Genomic DNA, 14,534 nt, shown 5'->3' on the forward strand with positions numbered 1-14,534 from the left:
GTCCGCCCCTCACTCCACCTGGCCCAGACAGGTGAGGTGTATAAATGGGTGCAGGTTGCAGTGTGAAGGAGGAGTTCAGAGCTGCCTGGTGTGAGAGACGCAAGCTGTAAGGGAGTGGATCTGCAGACTTCACCACACACTGCAACAAAGGTTTGCTGGGCCGTTGCCATGCTAATTTAAAAAGGACTTTGGTGTTTTTGCTTTGCTGGACTGCTGGCGTGAAAAAGGACATTTCCTTCCTGTTTTCTGTTATCTGGGGATTACCAGTGCATTTATGTTCAGCCAGTAAATAAAAAAAGACACGGACAGTATGCTGGTTGTGGCCTGAAGTGTGTTACCCTGCGTTGCTACTAAATATAGCTGATAATGCTATCTTTTATCTATACATATATGCAGTGGATTTGGAGCTCTGTATCAGAAAGGCTGAGCTATAAAGATATATTAGGAAATTAATCAGCACAGGATTTTGGACGTATTTAGAAAAAAATAGTGTTCAACAACAAACACATAAAGAGGGCAGAATATAATATAAGGACTGACACAATACAGTTAACATTGAGGTCCCTCTTTGTCTTACTTGAACAAGCGGTCGCAGCTATGGCAGTGGAACTCTGCAATCCCCCACATCTTGTCATATGGAACAGGGTCATATTTTTTACGACAGTTTCGACATTTTGACACCTAAACAAACAAACATGGGGTCAATATTTCATATAGCATAACCTGTACTATTCAAGAGCAACTCCATCTAGAGGTGCCCAATCCCTTCCCCCAACACAGAAAATGATAAGCGCTCTCCACTCTTTGCTGCCTCCCATCTAACAAACATCAGAGATGGATTTATCCAATGGGTAATAATCACCAAGAGCTTCACTCTCACTGAATGACAAAGTAGAAGGACACCAAAGAGCAAAATACCCCCAAAGTAAATATCTGAGAAATCAAAAAGAGAGCATGAAGCATCTCTCTCCTCCTCTACACCAGCAGTAAATCCCAGCATCATTTAAATTCTTGCATCCGAGGAAGGAAGCTTCCCTCTTATAATGATATAGTAGCACTCACCTCCTTCCTCTGAGGAACTCGTCTCCACCACATCTTGTCACAGTCCTTGCAGGAAAACTGTCTGTCATTAGAGGGAATCCGGTTTTCAGAGGCATTGTTAAACATCCTCAAATTTTTTTCCGTCAGAGGCAAACACTTCAACTTAGCAGCCAGGTCCTGGGAATATATTATTATACCAGTTAAAGTCAAAGGTTCTCTTGGCCTGTATTCCAGGGTGGTTCAAAGAGAACATGAGAAAAAGTTCAGCTATGTTTTCCCATAATTCCATGCACTGCAACACACCGCCAAACTGGGTGGGACATATTATTTTTGTTATGAGCTTCCTGTTTTGTGAATAGAATGCCAGAACTACAGTGAAGACTGACATTACACTTAATGTCCAGGGGTGGAAGCAAATTGTGATGTATGTATAAATAACAATACAAATTAATACTGTGTGCCAATTAAGGGTTTGTGGAAGGCTGGCTAATAGATTGGGTATGGGGATCCCCTATGATGCTCAGGGCATATGGAAAAGGGTTGTTCTCTTATTGACACCACCCCTTACATTTGTGGCTTCAATCATTGTTACTCTATGCATAAACTGCAAGATCTCACTGACTTCCCCGAGAAGCAGTGGCGTACATAGAAATCATGGCACCCCATTACCAAAATTAGAATTGGCTGCTCCTACCCTCTCTCTTGGCAGTCTTACACTGATATCAGGAAGAAGATGGAGAAGCAGCCTGCACAGACTGAGAGAGTAACATCTGGAGCAGCTAGAATGTAAGACTTGGGAAGTGAGTTAGCATTTGGACAGAAGGCAGGGCCCCCTGTCCCTTCAGCCCCACAGCAGTTGCGTGGTATTTACATTGGTGGCACGCCACTGCCAACAAGAGTTTTACATAAGAGCGACTGTGCAATAAATTGTTGTAATTATCAGAAATGTTTCTCCCTCCCAAGAAGCCATATTCCCCCTGATTCTCTCCTCATTACCATATTTGACAATTGAATAGAGCTGGACCATGTAAAGCAGCCCATAGTTAGTTCAGGCTCTTTGGGGGTGGGGTCTGAGTCAGGCACCGCCCCCGCACACTCTACATTAGGCATAACAAAGAGTCATTTTGTTAAAGTTTTGTCTAGGTTGTATCAACAACGCTGCCAGTAAGATAAGGCAGTAATCACCCCATTTTATACATAACACAGGACTCCCCATTAACGTACTAACGCTTATAAAGTTCACCTTGTAGCATTTTGAACTTTACCTTTATGTCCTTGTCAGAGCTGAGATCTGCCTAAAAGAGTAAGAGAAAATTTTACTAAATCTTTACACTTCAATAATGATACCATGAGATAGTATGCAATATGTTGGCATTAAAGGGGTCATCAGGTTTAGAAAACCCATTTTCAAATGAAGCTCTTTATATAGGAGTCCTATACAGAGAGCCTCCTGCTCTGGAGGACCTGACACATCTATACATTCTACCAACAGTCCATTGATTTCAATAAGCACATGTAATACTTCTTTTCTCCTGTGGGGGCATTGCAGGGAAATTAAACACTAGCTGGTTTGAAGGGGTCTAACTCTTATAACAAAGAGGGATTATCCAAAGTGAATAACTGATAGGAAAACTCTACTATTGACAGTTTATATATAACATTTTGAGTAATTTACCGAGAGAAGTTTATAAAAAGCGTCTTAATTCTGACATCAAAAATGGCACAAAATTTACTGGACATTCGCCAAATCCACAGATCTGGTTGCCTGCGGTCCCCCATAGAAGGAGCTAGTACATGTTGTTAGGGTGTATTTATATGGGCGATTTTCCGCATGGGTTCCCTCTTCTTCTGAGATGGACAGAACTCACATAGCAAAATAACTGAATGGGTTAATTCACACGAGCGATTCTTCTCTTAGATTAATAGCCTGAGTTGAAAAAGTCTCTGTATGTCCCATTTTTGTGTGACTCTTTAAGTATCACCCATTATTTTCCCGGGAGCGTGAAAAAAAAAATCATCTCAATTGCATGACATGCAATTTGCAGTGTTTTTAATACTATGAGGACCACAGGAAAAAAGAAGCAGGAAGTGCAGAGCAGAAAATAATATGCGCTTGAAAAACACGTACGAAAATCGCATTGAAAACGGTCAATTTTTCCCTGACCAAAATCACACCTGACCGTACGAATACAGCGTTATACATTGAAATCAATGGAGACACAGTATGCAGTGAGATCCTAAGCTCCCCCTAGTGGTGCCTGGAGAGTCCTAAAAAAGTTTAGAGCATGTGTTGGACAAATTGAAGAACATTCTCAAAGTGAAAACAGTCAGACGTGAGGGAAACCTGCAAAAACTTCAGGTTTGTAAGTTTCAAGCTTCCCTAAAAAAGAAGGTAAAATTGATATTCTATTGGTCGCTATGTGGGATCAGAGAGTCATGTGATATGTCTCTATTAGAGATGAGCGAGTATACTCGCTAAGGGCAATTGCTCAATCGAGCATTGCCCTTAGCGAGTACCTGCCCGCTCGGGAGCAAAGATTCGGCTGCGGGCGGGGAGGAACGGAGGGGAGATCTCTCTCTCCCTCCCGCTCCCCCCTGCTGACTGCCGCAACTCACCTGTCACCTGCGCCGTCAGCCGAACTTTTTTTCCTGAGCGGGGAGATACTCGCTAAGCACAATGCTCGATCGAGCAATTGTCCTTAGCGAGTATGCTCGCTCATCTCTAGTCTCTATGTCTCCCCTTGTCATCCGAGCCCCCACAATGCACTGTTCTCGACATTACCAAACTAGCAGAATCCTAATACTAATAATCTTTATTAATATAGCGTCAACATATATAAAACTTTGCAACTGCAGCAAAAAAAATCACACAGAGAAAGTTTCATTCCATCTGACAATTCTTTCTTGGGGAGGGATTTCATTTAATGGAGCATGTGATGCAACTTTGGACACCTCTGTATAAAAATTTACACAGCATGGAAATTGCCGGGTGATGCATTGTGGGAAGCTAGTTGAGTATAGACTAGACAGTGACCAGGTCAAGTTGTAGACGGACCGTGGACTTTGATTATGTGACAGAGGACTCTGAAGAAATGAGTTTTTCACGGCACATTATAAACTGGGAAGGTTAGGAGAAAGTGGAATGGTCTAGGCAGTGCGTTTCACAGAAAGGATGCAGCACAAGAGAAGTCCTACAGCCGGGATGTTGTAAGGAAGGACGAGTCGTAGGTCGGAATTTAGCTTTGGATCGGAATAGTGAAGAAAACATCTCGCAACTCTAGATAAGTACAAGATACAGTATAATATAAAGCAAAACCTTGTTTAACATTTTATGTAATTAGTCCTATAACGGAGCTCTCCTAAAAGCACAGGCAGTATTATTATCTTAAAGGGGTTGTCCCAACAGATAAAGATATCCCACATCCACAAGAGAGGGAATAACTAGCTGATTATTGGCACGCAACCGTTAGGAACTCAACCGATTCCGTGAATGAGGGTCCCAAAGGCCCTCGCAATAATGGCCTGCAGTCCAGCATGCGCACGGATGCTCATTTCTGTGGGATTGCCAGAGAATGCTGAGTGCTTGAACTTGGCTATCTCTGACAGTCCCATTCAAGAAGGGACCCGCTGTTCTAGAGACTGGCAGGGGCCCTAGCAGTCGTACCCCCACTGATCAGCTAGTTATTCCTTATCCTCTAGGTAGGAGATCACTTAATTTGGTGGAACAACCACTTTTCCCTCCCCCCTTTTAGAAAATCGTAACTCCTTTATTTATCCATCGACGTCGCTGTATCAGGGCTTGTTTTTTGCCGGACAGGTTACATTTTTCAATGGTGCTATTTAATGTACCGTATAATGTACTGAAAAACTCTTTAAAAAATTCTAAGTGAAGAGAAATAGAAAAAAAAACTATATTCCGCCATCTTTCGGTGCGTCTTGTTTCTATGGCGCACAAACTGTAACAAAAATGGGTCAGTACGATTACTACCATACCAAACTTTTTTTTTTTGGGGGGGTGGGGGGGGGGGCGTACTACTTGTATTTTCTGTAAAGATATTCAATTTTTGAAATTATTTTGTTTCCATCTTCTGCACACAATAACTTTTTTATTTTTCCGTTGACATAGTTATGTGAGGGCTCATTTTGTGCGGTACGTCCTGTAGTTCCAGTTGGTACCATTTTTGAATACATACGACTTTTTGATCGCTTTTTATTACATTTTTCTTTCAGACAAGGTGACCAAAAAAAAGCGCGTTTCCGGCGTTCTTTATTTTTAGACGATGTTCACCGTGTGGGATAAATAATGCATTACTTTGATAGATCAGACTTTTATAGATGCAGCGATACCAAATATGTATTTTTGTTTTATTATTTGGATTCTTTTATACAATGTTTATTGTAAATATGGGAAAAGTTTTTTTTTTTACTTTATTGTTCTTATTTTTACATTTTCTTTTAGTCCTCCTAGGGGACCACAACATGCGATGCTTTGATTGCTCCTGTAGTATGATGTAATGCCATAGCATTACATTATACTACAATCTGACAGGCAGTCCATCAGGCCACCTAACGGGGATGGCTTGATAGGCAATCTGCCAAGACCTTTCAGAAGGCCACTGGCTGCCATGACACCCACACAGCTCCCTGCGATCTCACATCCTTCAAGGGATTTAAATGCTGCTGCCAGAATTGACAGGGGCATTTAAAGGGTTAACAGCCCCCGATCGGCTGCGCGGCTTGCCGGGGCTGTTGCTCGCAGGTATCAGCTGTAAGAAACAGCTGACACCTGCGATGTATGGAGGGAGGTTGCAGCGCAATCTCCCTCCATACACGTCCTGCAATGGGGCCGTCACTAAGGGGTTCAGTAATTGCAAGACCAAAGATTTGAGTGCCTCATACCTGCTATTGGTATGAGGTCATGAAAGAAGCCACTGAGTCCAGTTTTCTTGGGTACTACAAACATCCTATATTCATGGTATCAGCAAAACAAGGGCGGCTGTATATCACTCATAGTTACATAGAGGCAAATCCAAGCTGGCAAGAGGCTTACCTTCGGCACCTCACCGTCCTTCTTCATTTTATTGATCACATTCTGAAACAGCAAGAAAGTAACATTATTATTATCACTGAACTGTTATCGGTGGCCACATGGATCAGAGCTGAAGGATGAGGCTGGGTTCACACGGGGCGTAACTGCTGAGGAATGTCCACCCGCGACTTTTTAGCCAGGAAAGTGGATGAGATTTGCAAAAATCTCGTCCACACACTGCGGCCGATCCGTTGTGGCCAGGCAGCGCTGAAATTGACGCGTGGAATTCAAAGACACGGCATGTCAATTCTTTCCCCGTTTCCGCGACGGCCTCTCTCCTCTCAATGGGGAGAGATGTCCACAGCAGAATGCAGGCGGCGAAGCCGCTCAAAAATCCGCAATGAAAGACCGTGGGTTTTGAAGCTGCATTTCTCCGATGGAAATGTCGTGGTATTTCTGTGCGGTCATTCCGCGAGATTTCTGCAGGATTTCGGTCCAGTGTGACCCAGTTTTAGGGACGAGACCTAAAGCCAAGCAGGCCCAGAAGGAGCCATACAGGAAGATTGATGTGGTAGAAGGATGGGAGGGGGGGTCTCTCTAGGAACACATCAGTTAGGGACCCCGACTCTGTCCAGCATGGTTGCCCAGAGAACGAGCCCTTGGACCCTTTATAATAAACTTACCTTGCTGGGGTTCAATGATGTCTTTCTATACAGGCCATGTAGAAGAGCGCGATCACCACATTCATGCAGAATGAATATTGCAACATTTTTGGGTTAGAAACCCATTTTCAAGCTGTACAAGAATAATATAGTGACAAAAACTATTCACTCCTTCTACAGGGTTATTACAGATGGTCTTCCTGATGCGAGACCCCCATAACTCTGTTTACTGACACTCAGATACAGAAATTTGATATCAATGGAAACAGGAACTCAAAAAGTTTTGTTGCACAACATCAAAATGTTTTCCCCCTCAGAGGTGTCAGTGTGGCCTCCTTTGTCACCGACACACATGGAGCCTGTAGTCAAGTTCCTGCTGTACACCTTGTAGCAGATCACGACCGACGGGAGGGGTCTGGGGTGCCGTAGGTGGGTGGTAAGGGAGGCATGTAGTTTCTAACACCCCCCCCAAAGAAAACACCACAGGGTGTAAGGTCTGGGGAACATGGAGGCCAAGGAAGAAGTTCACTATCGTCACCACCGGCACGGCCAATCCATCTGTTTGGTAGTCGCCGCTCATTTCTGACTTTATTGTGACAAAGGGGGGCACCCCGTCCTGTTGGAAGATGAAACCTGGGACTTCCTGTTCCACCCGCCCTAGAAGCCATATCGGTAGCGTCCAGGTACAAAATCACCGGGATTGTTCCCTCATGGAAGAAGAAGGTGCCAAATACTTTCCTACAGGTTGTAGCGCAAATCCCATTCACCTTGGGGGGGGGGGGGGGGGGAGTCCCCCTGCCAGATTCTGACATTACGTTAGTTGCCCGAAAGCTGGAAAGTGGCTTCATCACCAAATACTAAAGACTCCCTGAAACCATCGCTTTCCATTAGTTTTCATTCTCTCTTTGTAACCCAGTTTCAGGTCTGTAACAATTGCAATGGGTAGGGATAACATCGCAAACATTTGCGCAAGATCTTCCACACAGTTGGCTGCGGGACGTCCAATTCTCTGCTCGATCTGATGGTGGATTTCTGTGAAAATCGCATGAACGCGTTCCACTTTTTCCGCGCTTACTGACAGCCAGTTCGATAATTTTCGCTGACAGATGCAACTTTTTTTTTTTTTTTAAATTGGAGAACCGCTTGTGAATTGCGCGCCCGTTGGGGGGATCTTCAGTAAAGTGTGTTTAAAAAGCACGTTGCACACCAATAACTGACCGGTAGATGCGAAAATCAAGAACACAAAACGCTCCCCTGTCTTCGTTAGCAGCCATTTTGTCTCATATTCCCCTAGCGACGACTACGACAGAATAAAACGTTTAGGGTCTCATTTAGCAAAACTTTACTTGAGAAATGAAAGCTGCGCTGTGATTGGTTGCTGTGGGCAGCAAGGAAAGTCTTAGTGTTACACAATTTTACTAAGGGTGCGGTCACACGTCGCGGTTTTATTCATGTTCATGTGGAATTTCCGTTGGAGTTACAGTTACAAAAAATCTGCAGCATTTTTTTTCCTAAAACAGTTTCTGCTGTGGTTTTTCTTCAGCGTTTCCGCAACGTGTGACCGGAACCTAAGTGAACAGACTTGAGTTTCTGTTTCCACTGATATCTAATTTCTGTATCTGAGAGTCAGTAAAAGAAGTTCACAGGAGTCACATCGTGAAGATCATCTGTAATATCCTGGAATAAGGAGTTAATACAGTTTTTGTCCCTCTGTAGTTTTCTTGTACAGCTTGAAAAAAGGATTTCTAACCCAAAACGTTGCAGTTTTCTTTCTAGAGTTGCACAATAGAAAATGTATTTTGTGCACTAACTCTTTGCGATCCAATTTTGGCTTCAGGGTTTCCTAGGGAGCTTTCTCTTTCTGCCATTATACAATGGCGCCATCTGCTGGCTAGAGCCAGTACTGCAGTATGGGACATGCTGGAGAAGCCCCCGAGAACATAGTGGCCAGTAATATACAGTAAGAATACCCTTCCAGACGTCTTCCGGCATCGGAACTGTACAGGCTTTAATCAGAATGACTTCAGGCGTCAGACAGTGGATTGGAGAGGGTTAATATAAGAGAGCGCTCGCCATCTTGTTCTCAGTGGCGAGGGGGCCCCACAGCCAATCAAAGAGAAGGACATTATAGTTAAATAATGCCGTTGCCAGTTATCATGATTATTACTCTCTACATTGCCCTTACTTATCCATTTTGATCTACATTAAAAAGGTTGTGCCAAGAGCCCAGCCCCTGGTTTGTAAGCACTACTAGGGCATAGGAACATAATGGAGTGATTCCCCCCCGCTCAGGACTGAAATCCGCCCAGTAAGAGCAGCTCCAAAAACCTTCCTGGTATTACAGGTCGGTCATTCATGTGAATGATTGTCCTGTAATACTATATTACCCCTCCAGCGGCCGCTGCAGAGCTAATGTGCCGATTGCTGGGGATGCCGAGAATTGGACCAGGGCTCATCAGTTGTTCGCTCTAGACCCCACATTCTTGTAGGAGTTGTGCATTCTTGCACCACCCATCAACCTACCCAGCAGTTCACATTAAAACTGAAAAACATTTGTGAAAATGACACTTTTTTAATTGTAGGTCATTGTGATTCTGACAACGCCAATTTATAGAGGTTTTATGATGTTTTTCTGCTTTTGCACAATATAAGCAAAAATACTTTTTGTGTGTCACCACATTCCCAATCCAAAACATTTTTATTTTTCAATGGACAGAACTGTACAAGGGCTTGTTTTCTGCGGGACAACTTGTAGTTTTTAATGGTACCATGCTGAGGTATATACAACTTTTTGATTTACTTTTCTTACTGTTTTGGGGAAGTGCGATGAACAGACAACAGCTATGTTGTTGTTTTATAGTATTGGTTGTTATCAGAGATGAGCGAGCGTACTCGGCCACGCCCCTTTTTCGCCCGAGTACTCGGGCGAAAAGATTTGGGGGGCGCCTGTTCCCCACTGCTACCCCCCGCGCCGCCTCCCCCCCCCCCCCCCAAAGAAATCTTTTCACCCGAGTTCTGAAGTACTTGAAAATCGCGGTGCTCGATCCAGTAATTACTCGAAACGAGTAGGTTCGCTTATCTCTAGTTGTTATGGATGCGGTGAAACCAATCATGCCGTTTTTTGTTCTTTTTATTTTTTCAATGTTCAAAAGCATTGAGTAAGTGGGAAAAAAACCAAACTTTTAAAAAATATTTTTCTGCTAAAGCATTTAGAGGACTGCAGTATTGCCGGGGTTAAACGCCACAGAAGTCTAATTGATTAAGCAAGGGCTCATCTTCTCACTCCTTTTCTAGAAAAAAAACCCCAAACCGTATGTTACAGAGAGCAAATGTGTTCTCTGATTAATAAAAGGAAGATAACATGAAGAAAAGTCCACGTCATCACTCAACTGGGACAGACAGAAGAATCCCAGATCGATTCTTTGCTGCCTCCTCATCCCCCTGGCACATCTGTTCCGCACACAGACTGAAGGGACAGCAATAAATTCAGTATTTCCAACTCTACTTTAAATGGCTCCCGACCCCACTTCAAACGGCTGTAGCTCTACTATTGGCTCCTGACCCCACTTCAATCGGCTGTAGCTCTACTATTGGTGCTGCGGACAATCTTTTGGTCTCATTTTAAAGCCAAGAAACATTGCTTTAAATTGGCATGTGAATAGCATAGATATAACCAGTTACAGCCAATAACGTTTATAACTATCTATGTTCATACAAAACTCTAATGTTCTTTTCCTGTAGAACGAACAGAGCTTGGGCTTATCAGTAAGGGGGTTATGTGACCCCTCTGTACCTCGTCTGTATTGCTACCTACTACATCTACTAATCTCGGCAAGTTTTAACTAGTTTGTGCCCCCTCATACTGCTATTTGGCTTCTGTACTACTATTTTTTGGCCATGTTTTCCATCATAGGTTTGTCTAACAGGTATGGTTAGTCTGGCCCCTCTAACCCTCGGTCAGCTCTTATCGCCTGGGGAAGCTTTATGCAAGCACTTACAGCAAAAAAAAAAAATTATGTGAAAGCAGATAAAATGTGAATTCTGGATTAATTCTTTTTGGGTACTTAGAAACCAGGTTACTTGCAATATTTTGTATAAGGGACAGATCTGCGTTACATACTAGGAAACAAGCCAGGTCTGAGGCACTTTGTGTACACTCCGGAGTGCTCATAAAAAAGGCACAGATAAGGATGGAGCGGCTGGAGTGATCTGTACATTTCCACTAGACATTCTCTGGAGCCACGGGCTCTCATTGCCTCACCTCTGCAGCTCCAGGATGATCCATGCCGCTGATAAGTCCAAGGTCAGAAGAAGGACATTTAGACATATTGATATTTTGTCAATCATTAATGGTTTTCATGACAAAAAGTTCTGCAACTTCAGTGCAACTCCTAGTGGCTCGTATCTCTAACAACTATGGAAATATAAGGTCTTACCATCGCAACCTTGTCTTTTTTTAAACTGCTTCTGTCATCTTGATCAATGTCTATAATATAAACAAGCAAGGACAGACGTGACAGCAACACACATCAGGGAAAGGGTTAACGTGAGTAAGGGTCAAAACCGTAATCAAGGATACAGGATGGCATTATAATACAGACAAACTGGGCAACAGTAGGAAATATTATTAAATGGTTAGATCAGGTAGATCAGCGGGATGTGTCAGGGTATAGATGGCGGCAGGATGTGTCAGGGTATAGATGGCGGCAGGATGTGTCAGGGTATAGATGGCGGCAGGATGTGTCAGGGTATAGATGGTGGCAGGATGTGTCAGGGTATAGATGGCGGCAGGGTATAGATGGCGGCAGGATGTGTCAAGGTATAGAGAACGGCAGGATGTGTCACGGTATAGAGAACGGCAGGACGTGTCACGGTATAGATGGCGGCAGGATGTGTCACGGTATAGATGGCGGCAGGATGTGTCAGGGTATAGAGAACGGCAGGATGTGTCAGGGTATAGAGAACGGCAGGATGTGTCACGGTATAGAGAACGGCAGGATGTGTCAGGGTATAGATGGCGGCAGGATGTGTCACGGTATAGATGGCGGCAGGATGTGTCAGGGTATAGATGGCGGCAGGATGTGTCAGGGTATAGATGGCGGCAGGATGTGTCAGGGTATAGATGGCGGCAGGATGTGTCAGGGTATAGATGGCGGCAGGATGTGTCAGGGTATAGATGGCGGCAGGATGTGTCAGGGTATAGATGGCGGCAGGATGTGTCAGGGTATAGATGGCGGCAGGATGTGTCAGGGTATAGATGGCGGCAGGATGTGTCAGGGTATAGATGGCGGCAGGATGTGTCAGGGTATAGATGGCGGCAGGATGTGTCAGGGTATAGATGGCGGCAGGATGTGTCAGGGTATAGATGGCGGCAGGATGTGTCAGGGTATAGATGGCGGCAGAATGTGTCAGGGTATAGATGGCGGCAGGATGTGTCAGGCTATAGATGGCGGCAGGATGTGTCAGGGTATAGATGGCGGCAGGATACGTCAAGGTCTAGAGAGCGGCAGGATGCGTCAGGGTATAGAGAGCAGCTGAATGTGTCATGGAAGAGATGGCGGCAGAATGCGTCGGGGTATAGCCGGCGGCAGGATGCGTCAGGGTATAGCCGGCGGCAGGATGCGTCGGGGTATAGCCGGCGGCAGGATGCGTCGGGGTATAGCCGGCGGCAGGATGCGTCGGGGTATAGCCGGCGGCAGGATGCGTCGGGGTATAGCCGGCGGCAGGATGCGTCGGGGTATAGCCGGCGGCAGGATGCGTCGGGGTATAGCCGGCGGCAGGATGTGTCGGGGTATAGCTGGCCAAAGAAAGATTGCACCAGCAGCACAATGGATGTATACTCTATTTCGGGGAGGCAAAATCTGAACAGCCAATCCGGAAAATGAACTCCACTTCTTCATTCCCAAGCAACATCCAAAAAAGGCATGAACAGCAGCAGAATAGCTTCAGTGCATAAAACAGGTATTTATTGCATCTTCTAAAATACTGGATAAAGACCATTGGAGGGTCGAAACGTCGCATTTTAGAAGATGGAATATGTTTTATGCATCAAAGCTATTCTGCTGCCGTTCATGCCTTTTTTGGATGTTGCTAGGGTATAGATGGCGGCAGGATGCGACTGGGTGTAGAGGGCGGCAGGATGCGACTGGGTGTAGAGGGCGGCAGGATGCGACTGGGTGTAGAGGGCGGCAGGATGCGACTGGGTGTAGAGGGCGGCAGGATGCGACTGGGTGTAGAGGGCGGCAGGATGCGACTGGGTGTAGAGGGCGGCAGGATGCGACTGGGTGTAGAGGGCGGCAGGATGCGACTGGGTGTAGAGGGCGGCAGGATGCGACTGGGTGTAGAGGGCGGCAGGATGGACTGGGTGTAGAGGGCGGCAGGATGCGTCGGGGTGTAGGCGGCGGCAGGATGCGTCGGGGGGTAGGCAGGGGCAGGATGCGTCGGGGGGTAGGCGGCGGCAGGATGCGTCGGGGTGTAGAGGGCGGCAGGATGCGTCGGGGAGTAGGCGGCGGCAGGATGCGTCGGGGAGTAGGCGGCGGCAGGATGCGTCGGAGAGTAGGCGGCGGCAGGATGCGTCGGGAAGTAGGCGGCGGCAGGATGCGTCGGGGAGTAGGCGGCGGCAGGATGCGTCGGGGAGTAGGCGGCGGCAGGATGCGTCGGGGAGTAGGCGGCGGCAGGATGCGTCGGGGAGTAGGCGGCGGCAGGATGCGTCGGGGAGTAGGCGGCGGCAGGATGCGTCGGGGAGTAGGCGGCGGCAGGATGCGTCGGGGAATAGAGGGCGGCAGGATGCGTCGGGGAATAGAGGGCGGCAGGATGCGTCGGGGAATAGAGGGCGGCAGGATGCGTCGGGGAGTAGAGGGCGGCAGGATGCGTCGGGGAGTAGAGGGCGGCAGGATGCGTCGGGGAGTAGAGGGCGGCAGGATGCGTCGGGGTGTAGAGGGCTGCAGGATGCGTCGGGGTGTAGAGGGCGTCAGAATGCGTCGGGGTGTAGAGGGCGTCAGAATGCGTCGGGGTGTAGAGGGCGTCAGAATGCGTCGGGGTGTAGATGGCGGCAGGAGGTGTCGGGGTGTAGATGGCGGCAGGAGGTGTCAGGGTGTAGAGTTCAGCTAATGGTAGAACAAAAAATTAAAAAAGCACCTTTTAATACAAAAATAATGAAAATATGGAAAATTAGGACATTCTCCACTATACATTAAAAATGTCAGATCACTAATTATGGATCACAGGATCTCAAAATGGATTATGTCAAACATAATTATTAGTACAACAGTGCCCAGCATGCCGATTTACACCACACTGAGCACGCTCTGCACTCATGTGGGGATGCTTGATAGTTGTTAGTGGTATGGTAACTAGCAAGCAGTACAACACCCAGCATGCTGACAACATCGTACTGAGCATGTGCTGGAAAGAAACAGTCACTGATTTAGCAGAGCTTGGTGCCACTGATCTACATGCGGTTGGCGAACGCTTACGTTCTCCGTCCTTCTGTAATAAGACAGTATATAGCCATTGGTCCCGGTAATCGGCTCTCACCATTGAGTTGGTCCTTGAACATGATGATCCATTTGCACACTTGGTCATGATTGTTTGCAAAGTTTCTCATCAGCAGCACAGCCGTCTCTATCGTGACATTGCCATGAAATTTCTCTCGCAGCCGTCGGACGCTTTTCTCCAGCTGTTGGGAAGATACAAGACACATGAGGATATAATACCAATATCTTGTTATATAGGGACCCTTCACGCCGGACGAAATTGTACGAAGGACGCAAATTTTGTCAATTATTGCTGATTTTGTTGCG

At 46.1% G+C, this 14,534-nt stretch overlaps 1 protein-coding gene across 2 annotated transcripts in view; it reads right to left on the minus strand.

The window, feature by feature from the left end:
- The window catches only part of SHFL (shiftless antiviral inhibitor of ribosomal frameshifting), a 40,310-nt gene that overhangs the window by 9,948 nt on the left and 15,828 nt on the right, over window positions 1–14,534 (minus strand). The window contains exons 2-7 of one of the 2 annotated variants that reach the window (XM_066593554.1): window positions 14,269–14,410; window positions 11,169–11,218; window positions 6,092–6,133; window positions 2,307–2,336; window positions 1,063–1,218; window positions 578–681 (exon numbers count right to left, since the gene is read on the minus strand). In XM_066593554.1, the coding sequence (XP_066449651.1) occupies window positions 578–681; window positions 1,063–1,218; window positions 2,307–2,336; window positions 6,092–6,133; window positions 11,169–11,218; window positions 14,269–14,410 (524 nt within the window). The remainder of the gene's footprint in view (window positions 1–577; window positions 682–1,062; window positions 1,219–2,306; window positions 2,337–6,091; window positions 6,134–11,168; window positions 11,219–14,268; window positions 14,411–14,534) is intronic. The other variant, XM_066593555.1, reaches the window with a different exon arrangement.

The sequence above is a fragment of the Eleutherodactylus coqui genome, chromosome 2 (genome assembly GCF_035609145.1).
Source record: "Eleutherodactylus coqui strain aEleCoq1 chromosome 2, aEleCoq1.hap1, whole genome shotgun sequence".
NCBI classification, from domain to species: Eukaryota; Metazoa; Chordata; class Amphibia; order Anura; family Eleutherodactylidae; genus Eleutherodactylus; species Eleutherodactylus coqui.